General features: G+C 51.3%; 2 protein-coding genes across 2 annotated transcripts; one reads left to right on the forward strand and one right to left on the reverse strand.

The window, feature by feature from the left end:
• Window positions 1-3,849: 3,849 nt before the first annotated feature.
• On the reverse strand, window positions 3,850-11,299 carry BPIFB6 (BPI fold containing family B member 6). Its single transcript, XM_040608894.1, is given in 14 exon segments — window positions 3,850-3,894; window positions 3,896-3,940; window positions 4,640-4,685; window positions 5,135-5,202; window positions 5,464-5,586; window positions 5,906-6,002; window positions 6,149-6,306; window positions 6,615-6,709; window positions 7,092-7,152; window positions 7,715-7,778; window positions 8,255-8,401; window positions 8,482-8,586; window positions 10,624-10,700; window positions 11,255-11,299. Coding segments are annotated over 14 exon segments (1,176 nt in total).
• A 2,769-nt stretch (window positions 11,300-14,068) lies between these two features.
• Window positions 14,069-19,655, forward strand: BPIFB2 (BPI fold containing family B member 2). The gene is made up of 15 exons (XM_040608895.1): window positions 14,069-14,177; window positions 14,486-14,585; window positions 14,898-15,002; window positions 15,152-15,289; window positions 15,732-15,777; window positions 16,039-16,099; window positions 16,664-16,755; window positions 16,877-17,053; window positions 17,415-17,456; window positions 17,583-17,747; window positions 18,025-18,092; window positions 18,674-18,719; window positions 19,078-19,141; window positions 19,241-19,317; window positions 19,602-19,655. Exons 1-15 carry the CDS (start codon window positions 14,069-14,071, stop codon window positions 19,653-19,655), a joined length of 1,344 nt encoding a protein of 447 aa, XP_040464829.1.
• Window positions 19,656-22,664: the final 3,009 nt, after the last annotated feature.

A 22,664-nucleotide genomic window follows, 5' to 3' on the forward strand; every position in this document is an offset into this window, starting at 1 on the left:
GGAGACATCACCTGATTTGGAAGCACTGTACTGGTCTAACTGGCATGGCATTATATCCAGGTCCATCACCTCTGCCTCATGGCACTCCAGGAGGACCGGACATGGGATGGACTGGACATCTCATGGGGAGATACTATTGAGTGGGTGATGCTATTGACCATGGAGCCAGGGAGCTCCCCGGCTAGAGCTTGTCAGCTCTGGATCATTTTGAAGTCCTGGAGGGACTGTTTATCCCAGCGTGGGCATATCGGCAGAGCTACAACTGCCCAGGGTCTCCTGCCTCTGCATCACAGCTCTGTCCAGGCCCCTGCCCTCTCAAATTTCTGGGCATGTTTTCTCCATGCTGAAAAATTATGTCCCACCTCGTCCATCATGGGTTATTTGTTGCCAGTTCATTTACTGCTGCAAGCAGAAGAAAAGGAGCAAAAATTGTTTCTGAGCCAACGTGTCATGTGCTCCCACAGTCCTGCTGGCTTTCCCCCTTTTGCCCTGCCCTGGCCCTGGTCACCAGCACCACACGGATACATGGACCTGCTGCCTCGAGCTGCACCAAAGCAGCAGCTCTTCGGGGCAGGAAAAAGAAACCCCTCCTCTGCGGGCCACAGACCAAACATGGTCCCTGTGTGCGGATCACATCCTGACAGGCACAGCAAAAGCTGTCCATGGCAGAGGGGAGGATGCATCAGCCCAGGGGACAGCAGTGAACTCTTCATCCCCAATGTGCTCATTAATGACAGGGGTGGAAGGGCTGCTCCCCAGCTCTGAGCAATAATAGTCCAGAAAAATGCTTGCTTAGAGTTAATACCTTCTGCAAACTTGGAAATAAGTATTTCCAGCAGATTAGCCAGCTTTTGTCACACATTAATTCCGGCTTTAAAAATTATCTTAGCTAAAGGCCAAGGAAGGGATGGCAAAAGTGCCAAAGTATTTAAGGAGTTGCCACTCTCCTTGCAACCTGATCAGCCAGGCACCTCGGGAGCACAAAGCCTTGCTGTCATGGCTAGATCATGACATTTGATAACTGGAAGAGAGTGTTAACAAGATGGTATTATGTTATCATCCCTCCTGAATCATTTCATACTTTGGACAATCACTACACAAAACCCGAATTACCATAAAGCCAGACTTGATAATGGTCAGCACACAGTAAAGGGGCACTTTGGCACCACAGAGAATAGCTTCTGCGCAGTGACCTTTCAGGCATGACAGTAACTTGGCCTCTCACCAGCTGTTGCTGAATGCAGAGGTCTCTGACAATTAAATATTTTGGATAAGCTGAAGCAGATTCCCATAAAAAGAATGACATTGTGATGTCCAGGTCTTGCTAAAGCAACTTTCAAAGCCCCAAGAGCACGAAGCCAAACCACTGTGTGAGGACAAACACAGAGCAAGCCAGAACGGACTTGATCAAAGGGAGAATAGACTGATGTGAACAGACACGGTACTGATGCTCAGATCACTTGGAAACTGGGACATAAAGGCAGGCAGTAAAAGGGATGCGCCCTCGAGAAGTGTTAAAGATCTTGACCTTAGCAAGAGGGCAGTAGGCTCTGGCCAGGGCAGGCAGAATGAAACACGTTAGCCCTGGCTGAAAAACAAGATGGTTCTGCTCTGCTCTCCTGCTGATGGCATCGTCCCTTTTCTGCCTGAGGAAACCGTCTCTGTGGGGTCCCTGAGCCAGTGCAGTCTTGGTTCGCTCATTCATCCCTCTGGAACCAGTAACTGTGAGGGACTGGTACAGCCCTCACTGCTGGGGGGCTCAGGGCTGCTGGGGCCTGTGTACAGCTCCAGGGGACAACGCTGGTGTCTGCACATGTCTGAAGGCTGCACCTCCACCAAGTGCCCCAGGGCGTCACATACTGGTTACATGATAGTGCAGCTTCACGGCGTGCTTAAGTGTTTCATGAAAAATTAACAGGTGCCCTCTGTGATTTCCAGCCTTGATTTCTCCTGGGGGGCGCGGGGGGCTGCGTACAGCTATTTTGATTCATTTTTTGTTCTTAAGGAGGCTGAAACTGTTTGATTGTTTCTTAGCTAATGCAAGCACAATCAGGGAAATATCTTTTAAAAAAATGTGCTTGTCATTGACAATGTTTGCAATGAAATGAGGAGAGAAGGCACCATAAACACCAGTCCTCATGGGGAGCTGGTTTTATGGCTGCTTCCCTCATTGCTTAGGACTCCTGATGAGGACAATTCCTTACACGCGTTTCAGAACAAATGCCTGCTGGGTCAGGCAGCGCACACAACAAAACAAATGGAGTTCTCAGAGCCTGCCTCACAGCGAGATTTTCCTTGGGGACAATTTATTAAAAACACAATAACCTTTTCAAAGATATCCTTAATTCTGCACCAGCTACCTGTCACCAGGAAAAAAATGTTTAAATCATATCGGCTTGCTGAAATCAGGATCAAAGCCGTCTATTGACTTGCTAATGACAGGTAATTATCCAGCAATCAGTGGGCTATATGCTTGTGATCAATATCTGCAATGCAGCCGATAAACCACACTTAAAGATGTCTAAATGCCCGTCTCTAACTCATTCTGAGAAGTCCTAATCCCCCCACACACACACATGACTGCGGACACACTCCTCTCCTCTCCCACATGCACCCCAGGAGCAGGAGGGTTCCCTTCTTGCACCCTCCTCCTGTGGAAGATGTGGGTGCTGCACCCCGATGACAGCCCACGCTGCTGCCTGCAGCACGCTAACGCACGTGCTATTTTGGTTGCAAACGTGATTTATTTAGGGACCAGTCCTCTCAAGAAATACGGCCTCTGCCCAGGCATGCCTAACTGGCTCCACTAGGCACACGGCAGGCCAGTCTTGTCATGGGGTGATGGGGTCTTTTTTATCTCAGCTTGTGGAGTTAAACTATTGAAAGCCATGGAAAGAGGAAGAAATGCCCCAGGAGCCCCAGCACCCTCGCTGCTCTCCTGCCCGCCTGCTCCTGCTGGGTCCCTGCAGCAGTGGTGGGTTCAGCCGTACCTCCCCATGCCTCACAGTACTAGAGCATCCTGCAGATTTAAAAATAAAAAGGACACAGGCAGGATTTAACAGTTGTTTTGTGCTCAGGTGTGATGGACTAACAGCACTGACACCGGGGCTGACCCAAGCTACAGCAAAACCACTGCACGAGCATGCTTACCTCAAACCCACTGATGTTTGCCCGGTGAGTGATGCCCAGCGCCCCTGGAGCGAGTGGGAGCTGCTCTCAGAGGCATTCCGGCCACTGCCTGCATCTGCAGCGCTTCCCCGCCTGCCCACCCTCGTGCTGCCTGCCCATGCCTGCCAAAGGGACTTTGGGGATAATCAGAAGAAAAATTAACAGGGTGGGAATTCCTGGGTTTGGGTATTTTAGCATAAACAAAATCTCTGCTTTTGGCATACTGTCCATATGAGTTGAGCAGCTAAATTGACGCTCCAGGGTGGGCTTTTTTACTGACACTTTGGCTGGGTTTTAGGTATGGTAAAGAGGGACATGTTGATTTTTGGAGACTTAAAGGCAAAAATCTGATGACAGCAAGTGGTTTTGATTTTGAGGACAGGAACAACATTCAAAGAGGCTTCAGAGAAGAAGCCTGCCCTTTGCAATAGATCGGTTGGTGTGCCAGAGCCCTGAGTGGGAGGCATTGCCCTCCTCCAGCTCCTGCTGCAAAACCCATGGGTGCAAAACAGCCTGCAAGTGATTTTCCTGGCAGAGTCACTCACAGCCTTGAGGGCAGGAAAAGCATGCAAGGTCAGCCAGGCAATGCCATTTCCAGAAAGAAAAAAAAAAAAAAAAAAAAAGACAACAGTCTATAGGAAAAGAAATGAGAACTATTTCCCCTGTACAGATAGCGAATCCTCAGATGAAGCCATAGTCGTGCTTACTGTTGATCGATGGCACATAAAGCCATGTGAATTATATCTGCCAAAACTCCTTTCAGCAGAAGCTCCTGAAACACAGAGAAGTGGTGTAAACTGCCCACCACTCCGCCTGCCAGCAGCCTTGTCCACCCAGCTCACCCCATCAATTCATCCGGCACCTTCTCCAATTGCAGGGATATTGTAAATGTTCCCCCGAGCAGAATGGGAACACTTGAAAAATCCTAAATTACTATGAAAACTGCCCCAGCTGAGACTGTTCCCAGCCCCAGCAGCGCTCTGCTTTCCACCTTGCAGTCAGTGCCAGGCACCCTCCTTGCAGCCCAAAGCCCAAAGCTGTGTGCAGCTCCAGGGGACAACACTCTTACAAGACACACGTTACCAGCACTCGCCCACCCAAGTGTCTTGATCTCAGCATCAGGATTAGAGGGAGATGAGGAAAATTAACACCAGCCCACACTCCCACCATGCTGGTACCACACAGGGGAGAGTTACTCATGACCAAAACTCTCCCACAAATAAACACGGTGCGAGCGGGGACCCCTTCCAGAGCATTCGTGCCTGTGGGTAAACGGTTTGGGCGGTTACTTGTCATTTGTTATTCCTTGAGATATTATTCCTTGAAATAACATCTCAATCTTCAGCATTCACTTTGGTTTTCTTGTTTTGGTTTGTTTTTTATAAAAAATCTGTATTTGGTAATGCAAGTCAGCACGGCGATTCACAGCCACAGTGCCAGCCCCACGCACAGTGCAGACTGCCCAACTCACGTCAAACGTTCCCAGGGAGGAGGAAGCCAAGGCCACCCGAGACAGGCTGCGGGGAGAGGAAAGGGGCGTCACTTGCCTCCCACAGCCCCCCCCCAACCCCAGCAAGCTGCCCTGTCACCCTCAACGAACTCCTCACCCAGACCCTGACGTCCAGAAAACCTCTCCCTTGCACCAGGGGCCGTGGCTCCACCAGCCTCCTTCCAGAAAGGGGCCGCTTCCTACTGGGAGCATTTTCCCTACCCTGAGCCAGCACAACTTCAGCTGTTCAGACTTAAAGAGAAAAAAATAAACAAAACAGGTTTGAGGTCAGCTGGATTATGTCACGTTCGTCCTTATCTATTTTTAAATAGCTGTTATATAAACTGCAAAGTCGTCATGCAGAGACAGCAAAGGTTCCTTCTGAAAATGCAGGGGTGACAGGTAGCGGGTGGCCTCCTGAGCAGCCCAGGGACTCTCACTGCTGATGGTGGCACTGGGGACTGGTAGCTGCCTTACCTTTGCAGAGCGAGGGAGAGCCGCAGCTTTTCTTTTGCAATGGCAAACTGTGCCTCCAGGTTGCTGTGCTGCAAGGGGAAAGGGAAGGGTGTCCCCCCACCAGGACCCTGGTCCCCCCCAACTACCCCAGCCCCGCAGGACCCCCTGCCCAGGCATCTTCCCAATATATGTCCCTGCCCACTGTCCCACATCTCTGGCTCCAGTGTTGGTGCAGGTTTGCTGGGTCAGGACAGGGGTGACCACGGTCAGCCCTTGCCAGCTGCAAACCCCTTCAACTCACAACATCCAGGACAAGAGGGATTTTTGGGAGCAGAGTCTGAAGGGCAAACCCAAAACTCAGCGGTGCTGAAGAGCTGCACAAAGCTTTTGTCTGTGGTTATGGTCACCACCGGTGCTTTGACTCCCTGCATTTCAATCACCACTGGCTGTGATGAAGGCAGCACCCTGGAAATCTGTACAGTCAAAGCAAAATGGTGACATTCACTCTCCTGCCCACTTCACAGCTCTGGGGATTGTCCTGGTGGGTGCTGAGCATCAGTCACGTTCACCAAAGTCAGTGGGAGTCAGTCAAGCTGGTCCATACTGTGCAGTAGTATGTCCCTTAAATAATCTTATTAATAAAATTTTTACTAATAAAATTATGAGAGCACCTGTTTGACCTTGCAGTAAAGGTTCCCAGCGTGTCATTGTGAATGGAGAGCAGCTTTATCTGCTGCCCTAAGTAGCCTAAGGTGTCACACAGACCAGTAGGATCAAGCCAAGTCCACCCACTTCAGTAACGAGGGTTCCAAGCATCATAGTCACCAGTGGGGGAAGCCCAAGAACCTGTTGAGAAAGTGTCAGGGGGCAGGGACCTAATGCACTCACACTTGGGGGAGGGGGGGAGTTTAACATGGGGAAGGGAAGAGGCATTGACAGCACATGGATCTGCCTTGTATTTGAGTGTAGATTTCTTAGTGGTGTCTTGAGGAAAATCTCAAGCCCTAATCACCCACCATGTTATTGCTGATCTACAGGTTGAAGGATGACCGTAGGATAGAGAGCTCAGCACTCAAGAAGTTTGCAGACAGGATGAGCTGGGTAGCAGCATCCCTCTTTGGTGGCAAACAAGTAAGAGGTAGCTGCTCCATTGGAATGTCAACCTCCTTCCCCTCCTTTTCATGGAGAATGGTCTAAAAGGACCAGTAATAAGAGTAACGTCAGAGAGCATTTGTCTCTGCAAAATCCATGTCAGGATTTGCATTTGGACCAGGCCCAAGGTACTGGCTGCTTTGCTCTGTAGTCTCAGCAATGAAACAGAGCAATAAACTCCACAGAAAACGATGAGCTGAGGAGGCACTTAGGTGTTATAATGCAACCAGCACATCTGCACCCCTCCCAAAGCCTCTGCTGCCCAAGGCTGAGGAGGACAATGCTTCCAAGCAAATGGATATCAGAAACATCACTGCTCCAAGACCCGGCACTAGACAGCAGCACTCACCTTCAAATCCAGCTCTATGAAAGTTTCATTGGTCATGGGGGCGGGAGTCAGCAAAGCTTATTGGAGGGTCCCAGCAGACCCAAGAGGGATCTCGGCTGCATGGAAACAAAAAGGGATGCTTAACCAGAAGGTGCATGCTCTGTGGTGTGGGGAGAGTGTTCACCAGTGCCAAAACCACTGGTTCACCAGTGCCAGACTGCTGGGTCATGAGCACTACATGCCATTTCCAGCTTTGGTGGGCTCCAGCATCCCTGCCAGCTTCTGTGGTGCCAGGCTTTCCCGAAGCTGCACCAAGGAGGGGTTGGATACTTGTGTGGCCCCGGCTGGGGTTTGTCCACACCTGGTCCTAGTCAGAGCTCAGCAGATTGCCTATCCTTGGTGATAGATCTGCACTTTCCCTTTGCCAAGGGAAGGGGAGGAGATGAGTGGGTGGGTGGATGGATGGATGGGTGAGTGGGTGGATGGATGTCAACTTACAAGTCATGGTGGTGAATTTTGCATTCACAAGATTGAGCGCTTCATCCACAGCTGGACACAGCTGTGGGGCAAGAAGAAAAGTGTCAGAAAACCTTGCACGGAGGCTTCTGGTGGGAGCAGAGCTTTGCCAGACCAGTGCAACTCGAACCCAGAAGCGCCAGAACCCTCCACTATCAGTCGCTCAGACAAGAGTTTGACTCAGTTTTCTCTGTCCCTGGTTGAACTGGGTTATTCTGGAGTAAACCTGTCTTAAGCTGAGCGACGAACAGGGCCAGGCCCTCCACAGATATCTGACTAAACCAGACAGACTTTATGACACATTAAGAGGCTGCAAATCTGCCCTTTGACAAGCCTTTAGGATCAAGCGTGCTCAGCATCGAGTTCAGCTCTGCCTGGGCACCGCATCTCTGACCGCCGAGCTGGGACGAGGAGGCTTTAGGTAGTGACAGTGCCTTTGCTGCGGGTGTTGGCTGCATAAAACCAGTAATTGCTCAAAATGCTCCCTTTTACCAGCCTGCAAGCTCCCTTCTGCAGCAAAACTGTGAAACCTGTTACAGTGCAGTGAGGAGGAGGAGGAGGAGATGATCTCCAGGAAACAAGGATGGGAGGAGGATTGGACTTACCAGAGCCAGCAGCACTTTCTGAAGGGTGCTGTCCAGAAACGTGTTCATGACTTCAGGCAGCATGCTAGGCAGAGAAAAGACGTCAGCCGACACAGCCACTATGCACATAGCAATAATTATTTACTAAAGATCAAAAGGCAAGGAAGTCAAGCACTAAAGAAACCTGTCTGGTATGGATTAGGCCAAAATATGGCTAATCTGTAATAAAAGATGTTTTCTTTCTTTACAAACCTTTTCTCAAGAATGCCATCTTCTGGTTTTACGCAAAGCTAAAGAACGTTTCCATGCCTAAAAGAAGTTCCGATACCCCAGGAGTGCAGCCCTTAAATGAGCACTGACGCCAAAGACAAACACTGCATAGAATAACACTAAAGCTGGCCTGAATTTGTCCATAAAACATTTTGGTTTTCCTAGTGGAAAAAATTAACAGTGAGAACTAATTGTGTCCTGTAGAAATCCAAACTTAGAGACTGAAAGATTTAACAATGCCTCTCAGGCAACATTAATACTGGTAAATCACCGATGTCCTTTGGGACTCACCTGCTGGGCAGGTTGGTTTTAATGCTAACGGGAGCAATGTGGCAGTTCTTGGAGCTGAACCTGGGGATGCCCATGGTGTCCTGCCACAGCTGGCTGCTGGCCGTCGGGTTTGCTGCCAGGGCAATTTCCATGTTTCCTCCTATAAAGCTGCTCAGATCAAAGCTCAGTCCCCGTAGGACAAACCCTTGGCAATGAGCAAGCCCACCCCAGCCTCAACTCCTGCTCACCTTTTCCCAGCGATGGTCATTTGGACTAAGATGGCCATGAAGAGCCCCAAGCCCGGCAAGAGTGCCAGCGCTATCACCAGGGGACGGAGATCTTTCACTTTCAGCCTGCAGGAAAAAAACAGAGGAAAACAGCTGGGAAGAAGGAGCCTGCAGAGCAGCCAGGTCAGGCTGCTTATATCAAAGTCACCTATCACCGATATTGCCATCGCCATCTTCATTCTCCACTCCTTGTTTAAACTTTCAGTTTAAAACCACTGTTAAATTTAGAAATGTGTTTCTTCCAAACGAAAAGCTTGCACCGTTTAATTTTGAAAAAACTTGGGAAAAAGGTGTTTTGATGTTTAAAATATCTCCATGCTTTCACCCAGCACAAACCTGTGGGGTAGAGGGCCAGCTCTGATCCCCCAGAAATCCTGGGGTTTCCTCAGAACATCACTGGTAAGAGCTGGGTACCCCCAGCCCGGAGAGCAAACCCCACCGGTGCTGCAGAGCCGCTGCAGCCATCCCCGGCCGGTGCTGAAGCAGGAGCTGACGCGCTTTGTTGCCTTTAAGTTATAGTTTCTTCATGTATTTGTGGACACAACCAGGCAGAAAATCACCGGCTTTAATATCACACTTGTTAGCAGGGAGTGATTCATTTCTGCCTCCGGGCTGACACTTCCCAACCTTCTGCTTTTATTTTCTCATTCCCAGTCTCAGGCTCACGGTGTAAGGCTGCTAATCATCGCTCACCCCGAGATGCCTTTGATGGGTTTGGTGTTTGGCTTTTTTTTTTGTGGCTTCTTCTGCCATTTTCTGCAGAACATCACTCATTCAGAGCAGTGGAGACTGTTGGAAGATTTGCACGAGACAAGGAGTTCAGCACAAAATCCCCAGGGAGGAGCCTGTGCTGGAGGGTGAGGGGACTCAGCATTCCCCACTACACCCTATAGAATGTTGTTATTAACAAATCCCAACAGCAGGATGTTTTGCGTGTTGTAAATTCAGATTACGAGCAATCTCTGCTGTCCCTGGGTAACAGTTGGAGCTCATCAGGTACTTGCTGCACGCACATCGTGATTTTAGACACAAAACACAGGCACATTTTCAGGTTCCACCTTACCGTGCCGCACACCGGTGAGGCAACCTGTGTGCCCACATTGGGGTGTCACAGCTGAGGGGTCCTGCTTGCAGCATCCCACACAGGAGGTGCAGGCCACGGGGAAGTGGCTTCTGCTGTGGATTAAGGGCAGCTGCTGGAGCCCGGCCAGCTGGTGGCACCCTGCAACTGGGGATGTGCTGGGGATGCAGGTTGCGGGGGCCAGGGATGTGCTGGGATGCAGGCTGCGCGGCACTGACAGGCAGCTTCCCCGCCGCACCGCTGCCACGTGTCCACGCATGGATGCTACCATGGCTGAGTCAATCATTCCAAGATCAATCCTGATGATCGCTCCTGGGCCAGCAGCTCCTCCTGACCATGCTAGCCAGCCACCAAGGAATAAAATGCACCAAACCCTTGACATCTTCCAATCCAGTACAGCTGCTCACGGAGCTCCAGAGGCTTACAGGAGTGTGCGGGCTTCAACAGACAGAGAGAGACAATGAGCTGGAGACTATTCCCAAACCACACATCAGGGGCTAAACACTGCACTCATGCTGGAGGAAAGCAAACAGGGCTCTGTGCAAGTCCAGCAGAGCTGTACTAGGCCAACACACAGCCTGAATACAAGAATCACTTCCCAAAATTCAGACACCTATGGACACCCCAGAGCAGCCCCATAGGGGCGTGCCTGTGTCCTGCACCACCCACCCCACGGTCAGCGCCCAAACAAGATGCTAAGCATTCCCCTTCAACAAGCACCAGAGCTGCTCGTGATGCCTAAAATCTGCCACAGAGAAAGGGCTGGAGCTGCCTGGTGGAACACATGGCCCACTGGATCTCAGGGCCACCCCGAGCCCTGCCCATAGGAGCAGCAGGAGAGCTCACGGCTGTTGGCCATGACAGGAGTGGGATGAGCCTTTCCAGGGACTGTCAACACAGCTCCACCAGTCTGCTCTGGCTTGGCCCCTCATTTCTTGCTTGCACCAGAGGGAAATGACATGATCTGCTGCACCTTGCCACAGCAGGGACTTCTGGAGAGAAGGACCCTGCCATCACCTCACCTGGAGAGTCCCCAGAGGTTGTCCAGGCTCTGCACTGATCTTCTGGAGAGAGGCAAGGAACAGCCCATATATAAACCCTGGCCGAGAAGGAGGAAAAACCTGAGAATTAAAGGGCTGGGTAACGACTGTGGTGTAACCTAATCCCCAACTGTTTCTGGCAATACAAGTAATTTCACTAATAAATTCAAAAGTCTGGGTAAGCCCTCAGGCTTTGGGTACCAGGCAAGTGCTCCCAGCAGGCTGAAGCCAACGCTTTTGCTCAATGCCCAGGATCAGCCAACAAAGACTTGCACATTGAGTGCAAAGAAAAACCTGATCTGTTTAATTACATGGTACAGACAGAAGCAGGGGGTGAGGAGAAACATAAGATGTGCAATGGTAAATTCTGCTTTTGGAGACACCCGTGTAACTGTGGCTTTCACTCCCCAAAAGTTCATAGAGGTTGTGCAAATGCTGCTGGAGCATGTGGGATTCGCTGGTGCATAACCCAGTGGAAATTGTGAGAAAGTCAGTAATATTCTTAGTGATTTCAAACAGGGTTGACGTGAGGCTGAGAAGAGCTGTCATCTGCCCAGAGAACGGGCTTCTCAGCCCTGTCCCCATTCCACCACGGGACAGCCATGCATCCTACCAGACCGCAGACAGGCTGCACAAGGCTCTCGTCCGGGCTGGCCATGCTGCTGCCATTGCTGTGGCTGCCCGTGAGCCAGACCTGCCTGAGCTGGGGCTAGTGGCCACCATGGTGTCCTCTCCTGTCCCCTCCTGGGTACCCCACTCTGCAGGACCTGGCTTTGGGAGTTCACCCCAGTGGGGTCCTGCAGCACTGAGTAATTTATTTCCTCTCTTCATTTCTGTATAAAACATGTCATGAGGTTTAATCTGTCATTACCTCCCTCCCAGTGATGTATTCAGTGGCTCTCTGGTAAGCCCTGACAGGGAGATTTACATCTTATCTAACAGGAATGTAAGATTCATAGATAACACCCAGTGAGGAACACATCCTGCCAGAAAGACACTTTTGTGCTAGTAATTTGATCAGCTATTATGCTATAAGTTGACATCTAATTAAGGCTCCACAGGGATCATTGGGTCCAGAACGGCTCTTCAGGAGGAGAAAATCCACCTCTAAGCACCATGGTGCCATCTCCTCCCAGCAGCTTATCCCCAGACCCTTGCACTGCTGTAAGTGATACTAACGCCTCACAGATAAATCTCCAGTGCTACCTTGGGGAGAGCTGCCAATATTACCTATGCTCAAACAAGGTATAGCAGGTGCAAATTTCCAACCACTACTCTAAAACACACAAAAAAATTCTCAGACACTTTTCTAGGTTGTGTCCATGTCCCTACCAAAGTTAGATGCCACAAAGCACCTCCTGTGACCCCAGGGGACTTGTCTGCAGGTTACAGCCTGTCAATGGATTTACTTTTCTAAACACATTTCTTGCCTCTAGATGGGCTGCGTACATCAGCATGGAAGTGTAAATCCTGCTCTCCTTTGGTAGGCTGCTAGACGTATGTCTTCATATTTTCTCTTGACACTGCTATCTGGATGCCTTCAATGGAAACGCACAATGTGGATGAAACTCTGCTTTCCTTGGCATTTCTCTGTCATGCTGAGAAGGAAAGCAACACAGCGCTGGTGAGAGCCAAAGGCTTTGAACGTGTCAAGTTGCACCTGGAACCAGCACCCAATAACTCACTTCGCCGATGCACAAAGGACAATGGTTGCCTCCCCAGGCAGCAGGTGTTTCAACAAGCCCTGAACACCTTATCCCCTTGCCAAGGGACTCAGACCAAAATGGGCAACTCAACCCTCTCCAGAAGACTGGCCGTGCCTCGAAGCTGAGAACACAAATATCGGGCTGGGGGGGTGGGGGAGTGGGGTGGGCAGCAAAAGCCAGAACACAGAGCACAAAGGAGAGCTGGGTAGACCACGGAGGATGCGCTTACACGGCATTTGCAGGTGGTCCATGTTCTGTCCTCCAGGCCAAAAGGAAGCCAGAAGGACATGATGGCCCCATGCGCAGGAAGGAGAGGGACTGTGGCTCCCTTCCACAAACACTTTCACTGCTTGTAGAGACATTATCAAAAAGGGTGGATATCACCCACCATTTTTTCTATCGGTTGTAATAAATATTGCCCATGGCTTTTGATTAGGAATGGATTAGAGAGGAAGGAATTCTTGCACGTGGGCCTTTCCAGAGGTTAGAGGAGATACCTTAAAAAAAATTGATCTTCTGTCTGGTTTAAAACTCACTGAACCAAACAGAAACATTCCTGTTGCCTTCAACAGACTTACCCAGACCTGAAGGAAACAGAGGACATCCTTGATGAATTGCCAAGACCTCCTTCAGCACGACACGTGCAGGTCTCATCCCTTCTGGTCTGCACTGCTCAGCCAGGAGAGCAGCACAAACCACAGCAGCTTCTGGCTAGTGGTGACGGCTGTCCCTGTGGTGTTCAGCAGAAAACATGGCAGCAGAGCAAAGACACTTTTCTAACAATGTTTGATTTCTTGGCACGCTCCACTTAGAGACCTTTTTGTGCTCCTCAGTAACACCGCGATGAAGGCAAGCTGCCCCAGCACCTGCTGTTCAATAGTTCACCTTGCTAGGTCAACAGCCAAGGTAATCAAGAATATGGGGAAACAATAAAAATGGTATATAAAACAAACTGTCCACCCCATGTCCTGGTTTCCAGCCCTCTTTGCCAATTTCTGCCCCATCTGCTGTGGTTGTGAGGATATATAAGGCCAGTCCAATCCCTCGGTGTGGCCACAGCAAGACACAGACTGACTCAGAAGAATGGGAAGACCAGCCAGGAAAGGTAAAGATGCATTTGCAAACTGAATAGCTCGATATCGGTGTTGATTGTACTTATTTCGGTGCCTCTCTGTAAGGGTCAGTTCTCACCAGAAGCCCACTTTCTGCAAAGACTGATATAAATATGTATGTTTTCTGCAGGTTAAGCTTTCTGAATTACTTGTTTTCTTAATATTGTAAGAGCATTACAAACATTATCAACAATTCTCAAATGTTTTTCAGAGAGGTAGATAACACTTTCACCTTTTCATTTGATTGTAGCCTTCTCCATAACTTCCATTCATTCCTGAATTAATTTTAGCTCCTGCTTATTTGCTAGTTTTATACCAGTTGTAAGCTATTTCGTGCTCTTCAGGAGCATGAAATACCTGGTATTGCTGCCAGCACCCTTCCAGCTTACAGGCTCGCAGGGGGTTCCAAGGCTGAGCCTTCCCTTAGTTCTTTTTCCTGTGCTGCCTGGCATTTGAGCTGTGCATTGTTATTGCACAAAAGCTGACAAGCTTGGGACCACAAACGTGACCCAGGCACGGATCCATGGCTCCCAAGCATGGCTCTGTGTCTCGGTGGCTGGGCCAGGGCCATGCCACCCTGACCAGGCTACCGCCCCTCCAGGCACCAGCATGGTGAACCTCCTTGCCCCGAGCATCCTCCTGAGCCTCCTGGTCCCCACGCACAGCCTCAGGTCACCCGACTGCGGGGGCATCCTCACCCCATCAGGACTGAGCTACCGTAAGTCTGGACCCTGGATCTCGCATGCCATTGGCGGGGAGGGCAGGCAGCAGCATCGTGCAGCCCGGTGACAAAATACCAATCACTGTCACCAGAAACACCATTAATCAGCTCGCTCACATCATCCCCCTTCTATAGCAAGTAACCGGGTGGGGGCAGGGGCGGGGGTGTTAAGGGATGGAAATGTGTCACCTAGATGGGTTCCAGTCTGTCCATCTCTCTGCTGTCATCATGGCATCTGCTGCATGTCCATCATCTCAGACCACAAGCTCCAGAGTGTCTCATAAACTCTCTGCCCTATTTCACAGTTGCTGAAGTTTCAAAGCCACACACGGAGGCAGTCCTCAGGCAGAACCTAATGGCCCCCACAGTCCCAGACTTGTTTCTCAGCTCCCCAAAGCCCAGCAGGTAAGTCCACAGCTCTGCTTTGCCCAGGCTTTGCTACCGTACACCGGTTCATGCTGGTGCTTAGCTGGAGCACTTTAAATATTGCCACAAAAAGCGTTCTGCCAACAAGGGCAAAAATCCTCCTGGAGACCAACAGTTTAGAAACAAGCTCCCGGCTCCTCCTTCAGGGTCTAAGGGCAGCAGCAACCCTCGGGACACTGATTTATCCATTCAGATCTCATGGACTTTTGGGGTTTGCTCATTGTGAGTGCAGCCAGAGATTGCACATCAGTCTGTGCTGGTGTCCTGACACCTTCCTTTCGGCTCCACCAGGAATCAAATTGACTCTGTCGAAGTCTCCAAGCTGTCTCTGTCACTCATCCCTGACACCGGGCTGCAGCTGAGCATCGATGTGGACCTTGGCATCACACCTGCCCCGTGAGTGCCGAGGCTGTGGGGCTGGAAGGAGCCCAAGCTCCCAGCCAGAGCAATGGGGCCGCATCCAGCACCTGCCTGTGGGAGCTGGGGCAAGTGGGACCAGGAGCATCCCCCATGCTCCAGCCTCCACTTCTCCTTCCCTGGCACAGCTCAACCACCAAGGTGATCAGACTGTCCATCCTGGTGGAACTCCACACAGAAATGAACCCCGAAGGGTACCTGGAGGTGGTCACCCCTTCCTGCAAATCCACTGCGGAGGAGGTGCAGAGCACTGAGGAGACGGAAAGGTCAGCCCCATGGGTTTTCTTGTTACGGGATCTGGGTAATGGTGAAAAGAAGAAACTGAGGCAGAAGCATTGCTAGGCAGGGAGGTGATATGCCTAGGATCTGCTCACTGCCCTAAAAGCTTAGAAAGGTTAACACAAAAACATTATCTTCATGGGAGAAACTTAGTTCTGCTTGCAGGATCGGTTTCTCCCATTTTAAGAGAGATTCATACTCTCTCAAGGAAGCGGATCTTTTACAGTAGTGCAGCAGGAGCATTTTTAATGCAAGTCTAACAGCATTTCTTCAGTGGTTTAGGATTCTGAATTGTAATTGTAGCTTAATAGGTGATAGAAAATAATGGTAATACTGTCTCTGGATGCCTTTGGGGTCAGATAAAAGATGCTCCCCTCCCCTTGGCTGAGCTGGTTCTTGCCTAACTTCTGTTCTGTTGCTTTCACCCAGCAAGTCCTCTAGCTCAGACATGGACAAGGAGATTAACGTCAATAAGGTAAGATAAAGCTTGTAAAGGCATGAGATGGGAGAAGACAAAGTTGTACAGTTCTGCAAGAATTAGAGCACTTCAAGTCAACCTGGTGCTTTTCCAGGTCTCCCCCGCAGTCCGCATGCGGGGCAAGGAGCAGCAGCCCCGGTGTCATTGACCACCATCCCCTGTCCTGGCTGCCAGAAATGGCCGCGTCAGAGGCGTTCCGGGGATGCTGGCAGAGTCCCTTGTTCACCCACCCCCTCTCTTTTTGTTCTTATTCCATAGATTTGCCTGGAAGTCTCCAAATTGCTGCTTTTGCCAAATGAACAGCTGGTGTCTTTGACAGGTGAGCATTTGGCTTTCAGTCTCGTTATGAACTGAGGGCTTCAGGGCTCATTTTTGGAGCAAGGCATGAGATGCAATAGGCTCCCACCCTGCCACAGAAACCCAGCAGCAGCAGCTCTGCTGCTGTCATATCCTCAGGTGTTGTAGTCAGAGTCCAACTCAGCCTCACACAGGGCACCCACTGTTGCAGCACAAGCAAGCTATCAGGCTGCAACATGGCTTTTACCATCGGTCAGATTCTACTGTCCGTACTGTTTGTCCTTTCTCCAGAGGTCAGACCACACCACTCCCCCTCCATCCAAGCCCCTCTCCCACTTAGCAGGAACGAGCTACAGCCGCACATTGTCCATGTCCATCAACCCACTGCCCTCGAGGCAAGGCCACAGCTGCATGTTATCAATGCTGATCAACCCTCTGCCTCCACTCCTCTGCACTCGGGGATCCCCTCCTTCCGCCCAGCTCTCTTTCCCTGCCTCTTTACTTAGGAAACCCAGATGCTTCCCAGACCCAACCTGCTGTCACTGCTCCCTTCCTGTCTCTGAGCATCTCTCTGCTCGCTTTGCAGCTCAGTTCCCCATCACGCCAAGCTGCCAGGTCCAGTACCTGCCCCTGGCTGCCCCCGTGTTCTCTGAGCAAGGAATCACCATATCCTTGCAAGTAAGTCACAGCTTTCCAGCACTCACAAGCCAGTTCCAGGCCTTGGGAGAACAGCTTCCTCCCAGTGCCATGTGCCCCAAGACACAACAAACTCCTTCTTTCCTTACCCGTGTCCCTGCAGACAACTTTCCAGGTGGCAGGGATGGCGATCCCCTTGCCAGTCAGCCCTGTGCCGTTCAGCATGCCTGAGCCAGCGAGCTCCAGCTCTTCCCACCTCACCCTGGCTTTCTCTGAGCACTTCTACACCAGCCTCTTCTTCGCCCTGGAAATGGCTGGATCCTTCAACATGACCATCCCGGTGAGTAGAGCGAGCAAGGAAGGAATAGAAAATACATATTTGGAGGGACAGCCCTGCCCCACAAATGGCTTGGAAGAGCTGTGCACCCTGCAAAGAAATGACAGTGGCTCTGAGTGCCCATGGAAGTTGCAGCCCCTCACCCCCAGGCTCTCAAAAATATTGCCGGTCTAATGATGCACAGAGAATTTGCCATGAAGCATAGCTGGCACGCTGCCCTTGGCCCATGCTGGCATGCAGGAAGGCTCCAGCATGTATCCACAGGTATCCAGGCGCTCACCGCAGGGGCCGTGCTGGATGTGACCCCAGAGCAGCAGCCCCAAGCAGCCGCCAGTTGGACCACAAGCTGTGCTTTGTTTTTCAGAGCCCACTGACCACTGCCACCATGGCACAGAAGATCACTCAGGTTCGTTGCTGTCACTCTGAGAGGCACAGTCCCAGCTCAGGCAGTGCCCCCCAGCTGCCTGCCCAGCACCCTGGGGGTGCAGGGGGACAGCTGCTGTGACCAGAGATAACCCCCCTCCCTCGGCAGGTGGGGTCCCTCTTCCAGGAGGACGTACCGGTGGTGCTGCAGGCTGTGTTCAGGAGCTCACCTCAGGTGGTGCTGGAGGAAGGCAAGGCAGCCCTGAAGCTCTTCCTCACCATCCATGTTGGGGCGGGATTGCCAGCTTTCCAGAGTTTCCTGAGTGTGAATGTGGTGAGTGTGCCCTGTGAGCACGCCAAGCATGCCCTGCAAGTGTGCCCTGCAACTCGGGCAATGCCCTTTGCTGAGACCCGGTCCAATTGCAGCCATTGCAGGGGGCTGATTTAGCCTTTACCTGCCACAGAAATGATGGTCCCGAGCAGTGTCTGCGTAGAGCAGGGCGAGGAGCATATTGCAGCACACGGATGGCTCGTTGCATCCCACTATTCAAAGCTGAAGCAGGACCATTTGCTTGCTCTGATCCTGTCCTCTCTTTTCTTTCTCCTTGCAGGATATGTCTGCAGGACTCCTCCTTAGCGTCGTCGACACCAGGATGATGATCTCTGCAGCAGCGATAGAGTAATGAACCCTGCTATGCTCCAAGTCCTCAAAGGGGAGGCATCCCAGTCATAGCAAGGAAAAGAGAGGGAAACTGGTCTGGGGAAATGGTGCAACTCTGGTAACACAGTCGGAGAGACAAGTGGGAACCACCCCCTCCCACTCCTCACGTTCTGCACAGGCACACACAGGCGACCAGCACACGCCAACACCACTCACCTCTGCCTGTTCCTGCCACTCCACTGGCACTGCTGCCGGGAAAAGCACACGCTTGGCTGCCGATCTGCAAACACAGCCCTCAGCTGGGTTGGCTGTGGCATGCCCATCGCTCCAGACCCCAGCCCCACAGCATCCCACTCGCCCCAGCACAGGCTGCCCACTCCCGCAGTGTCCCACAAACGCTGCTCAGTCCAAGTCCTGGGGCCCAACCATCCTCAAGCCCCTGCTGCTGTCAGGCTCCGGCCGCCTGCTCGGATGCACCCAGGCACCAAGTTCGCTGCTGGCTTGGCCCTAAACCCAGCCATGGTATTTGGGGGAACATGAAAGTCACTGCTGATTACAGCTTATCAGAAGCAACTCCTGTGCCACTCTTTGTTTTCCAGGGATACTGTGCTCAGCCTGGCTGCCTCCAACGTGGGTCCCATTCCGGTAGGTGCCCCCAGCCACGCACCCCACAAGTGACCGAGGGCAGCTGCATCCCCTTCTTGCACTGTGTGCTGTGACTTGCTGAATGCAAGAGCCCGCACCTTAGCACCGTCTGCTAACAGCCTGGTCACCCCCAGCTGCACCAGCCAGCTCAGAGTGCCCCAACCCAGCCCAGGCAGCAGTGACCAGCAGGGAGATACTTAATTTGGGTGCTCGCTGCACCCTGCAGAGGGGAGAGGCAGGTCCAGGCAGGATTAGGAGAGGTGCAGTGAGCCTCAGGACCCCTCTCTTGCTGGCCCCTGCCCCTCTCCTCCTGCTTTAGAGTCACGCTGTGAGCTGACCGGGGGGTTCCCTTTGGCAGGTTGCCTTGCTGGAGGAGCTATTTCTGCCCACAATCCGTGAGGAGGTACCGGCTCAGATGAATGGTGAGGAGCTGGGAGTTTTGCAGTGGTGCTGCCACACGGGTCACAGGACGAGGACAAAGGCAGCACCCAGCTGGCAACTTTCCTTCTTCTTTTTCCTAGTGGTCCTGAGTGAAGGCATATTCCTGCCCCACATCTCCAGCTTTACCTACACTGACGTTAATGTTATTATTCACAAGGTAAGAAATGAGACATTTAAATTGCTCCCTGCTATGTTTGATTTAAAGAGAACCTGGGAGCAACGCTTACCTCCTGGCTCCAGAACAAATCGGACCCTGCTCCCCAAGCCCTGTTAACACACAGAACCCTGTTATATCGCTTTAAATAAGCATAGATCCTCCCTAGCCCCACTGACATGAGCAGTAGCTGTGTTGGAGTGGCCAGTGGCTAGTGGGGAGCACTGTGTGGGCTGGCGTGAGCCACACAGGCACCACGCTCAGCCCTCATTCCTCCCTTCCTGTAGGACTACGTCTTGGTCCCCTGCAACCTCAAGCTACAGATGAAGATTGGAAAGTAGAGACCATGGGCTGAAGTCTGGTGCCCAGAGCACAAGCGTCAAAATTGTTCTGTTGACTCTTAAATCACGCTTTGTGTTTTGTCACTGCTTGAAATGTTGAAAAATCTTTCTTGCCTTACTGGAACAACACTTTCTTGTATTTAGGGTAACAGCATTGCACTAGCACCTTTCTCTTTCAGTCCTACTGTTGGTACTTTTGTTGCACAGAGAGAATGGGTTGTAACAATGTGCCATGTTTTAATTAAACATTTCTCTTCAATGCTGCATTTTCCAGTATGACTATTGACTTTTTTCACCTCAATGATTTGTACCTGAAGACAGATGAATTTTCTTTTGCTAAGAACTAGTGCCAGTACAGATGTCCAGACCTTACCTTTAATTAAGGGAGCATGAAAATTCCACTAAATTAGATGGATGCAAAGCAACCCTGTGCCTCTCAGCTGCAGAACAACATGGTGCCTACCAACAAGAGATCTCTCATCTGCTTTTCCTCCATTTCTCGTGTTACTATGGGAACATTCTGGCTGCTGGTTTTCCCTGGGTCAGAAGGAAGAGGCGGGGGGTGGGGGGGATATTGGAATCAGTCTGCGCAATGGTTTCTAATTTTAGACCTGAAGGCAGCTATATTTTCAGAACTATACCTCTGACAAAGCTCATCACGGAGAAAATGCTGAACACACACGTACAGAAAGTGCCACGTGCCCACCCAAGGGCACCAGCGGCTGCATCTGTCAGCGTCGGGATGCTCTTTCCCGCTGACCAAACATGTCCCCGTGCTCGAGAGGTTGTTCAAGAAACTAAAAGGTGGGAGGGTGGGGAACCCACAACAGACTTGAGTGGGCAGAAGGGAAGGGTGGGCTGGTAACTGACCTCTGAAAGCCGTCTGAGTTGGTCAATCGCTGGGTGCTGTTGGCAGCTGCCTCTGGGCAGGGCAAGCACATCGCTGTGCCAGGGCCTGGGAAGAGCAGCCTCACGGCTGACTGTGCAGCTCTCCCGTAAGCGCTCTGATGGTGACGCTTCACATAATACCCCAGCCGTGAAGCCATATTAATTACATATACATCTGCTTTCACTTGCGACAGCTATACACATAATGTCTAGCCTCTGGAGCTGCTGAAAAGCACTTCAGAACATCATATTTCAGAGACTCAGAAATAGGAAAGCAAACAAAACAAGCCAGGTTGATTTATAATAAGGAGTAAAAAACCCTGAAGGTTTATATGTCCAGCTTGGGGACCTGACTAATGATTTTAATGCCCAAAGTTGGCAATAGTGGGAACTGCTCCTAATAAAAGTTTCCTGGTAGAGCTGCAACCATTATTCTTTGACTAATATATCTTAAACCAGTTTCCCAAAAGGAGTAAGCTACAGCAGTAAAAAGGTGTATTTCTTTGCCAGTGGATATTCTGGCTTTAGGCTTTACTGCATGGCTCCGCATCTCCCACAGAGGGCTGGGGTCACGGGAGCCACACACCCCCACTCCCAGCACCACATGTCCTACCTGGGACCAGCTGTGGGCTCAGGGCAGAGCTGGCTCACGCTGGAGAGCTGGGGTCTTCTGCTCCTCTCTCCCGTCACCCAATTCACTGAGCCCCCCAGCACAGCTGCATCTGCAGAGGACAGCCGGTGTTGTCCCCAGCAGTAAGTTTGGGCTCACCTGGAAAAAGAAATGCCAAAAAAAGTGCTTGTATTGGCATCTTTAGGATAAACAAAATTCATAATTTTCTTGGGCAGTGCCTCAGGGTCCCACAGGGAGAGCTGCCTGGTGACGCACAGCTTCCCCTGCCAGAGGCACATGGAGCAGGACGTAACCACCAGGTGGTTCAGACACTGGAGAGATGGAGACAAGCCCCTTCGCCAGCCCCAAGGAGCAGCAGAGGGATGAAGCTTTGCAGGAGACATTCCTGGAGTGAGAGCTGGCGAGCCCAAGGTCCGGCACACAGCCTGGGCAGAGCAGCCAGCCGCTCCCACTGCTCACCCATAAAAAGGTTTTCCAGCATGCTGGGTGCCGGCACACTGGAAAACAAGTGTTCAGTAGTTTTTCCACTGTGGACAGGATTTACCCAGTTCTTATGAGTTCTAACTTGCAGATTCCTGCTCAGGTTGTACTCCTGAACCCACCAGCATTTCAGAGCATTAGATTAGGAGTCGCAGAAGTAGCGAGTTACACCGAGAAGGTGCTGCCCTTTCCTTTTGAGAAGGTTCCTTTGCTCTTTCCCACTCAGCCCCATGTGACAAATGGCACAAGAGAGGCCAGGCCTGGGAGGAAAAGCCATTTACAGATGCAGAAAACGACTTTGCCACTTTTTCTGTGATCCTAGGCTCATGCAGCCCTTGCCCCAGATCTGTGAGACAGCAAGCCCTTGTTACACACTTCCCACCGTCTTTTCTTTCTCAAGCCAAACAGACCCCTGGGACAGTGACAGATCACAGATTACTCTGTAGCATGCCAGCAAAATTAATCCCCTCCAGCAAACTAGAATGCACACAGAAGTGCTGGCCAAAAGAGCGTGCAAAAATGATGCTAAACTTTACTTACTGTACAGAAGGCATTTCCCCAGGAACCAGAATGAAACCTGGTACAAACAAAGCCCGTTGTGCCAACCTGCGGGCAGAAAGGGTGGCTGGAGAAGCCCAGCATGATCATCCAGTAACCCCGAGGCGGCACAAAGCAGCTGCCAGCGGAGGTCAGAGGGACTGCTCATCCTGCCCACCGGGTCACACAGCCCCCCGAAACCCCACTCTGCCATGCCAGTGTCAGAGATAGCAGTGTCACAGAGCACAAGCAGTGGCACCTGAAGCTCCCGAGCATGGCCCAATGGTCCATGGCATCCCCTCTTGTTCATACTTTGCTTCACCACAGACACTCCTCACCCGTGTGGTTTAGCTGGGGCTGCCCGCAGCTTGCTGCTTGAGCAAGGAGTCCCATCACCATGCAGGAGAATAATTTCTGCCCAGGGCCAGGGCCCTGTTGCCAGTGGCTGAAAAGCCTTTGGAGACCATGGTTCC

The sequence above is a fragment of the Falco naumanni genome, chromosome 10, assembly GCF_017639655.2.
Source record: "Falco naumanni isolate bFalNau1 chromosome 10, bFalNau1.pat, whole genome shotgun sequence".
NCBI classification, from domain to species: Eukaryota; Metazoa; Chordata; class Aves; order Falconiformes; family Falconidae; genus Falco; species Falco naumanni.

Bases quoted from the DNA above. Each gene is read 5' to 3' on its own strand.
- BPIFB2 (XM_040608895.1), top strand. From the start codon at position 14,069: ATGGTGAACCTCCTTGCCCCGAGCATCCTCCTGAGCCTCCTGGTCCCC. The intron at 17,457-17,582 runs GTTCGTTGCTGT...CTCCCTCGGCAG, and splicing joins TGGCACAGAAGATCACTCAG to GTGGGGTCCCTCTTCCAGGA. The intron at 19,142-19,240 runs GTGAGGAGCTGG...TCTTTTTCCTAG, and splicing joins GGTACCGGCTCAGATGAATG to TGGTCCTGAGTGAAGGCATA.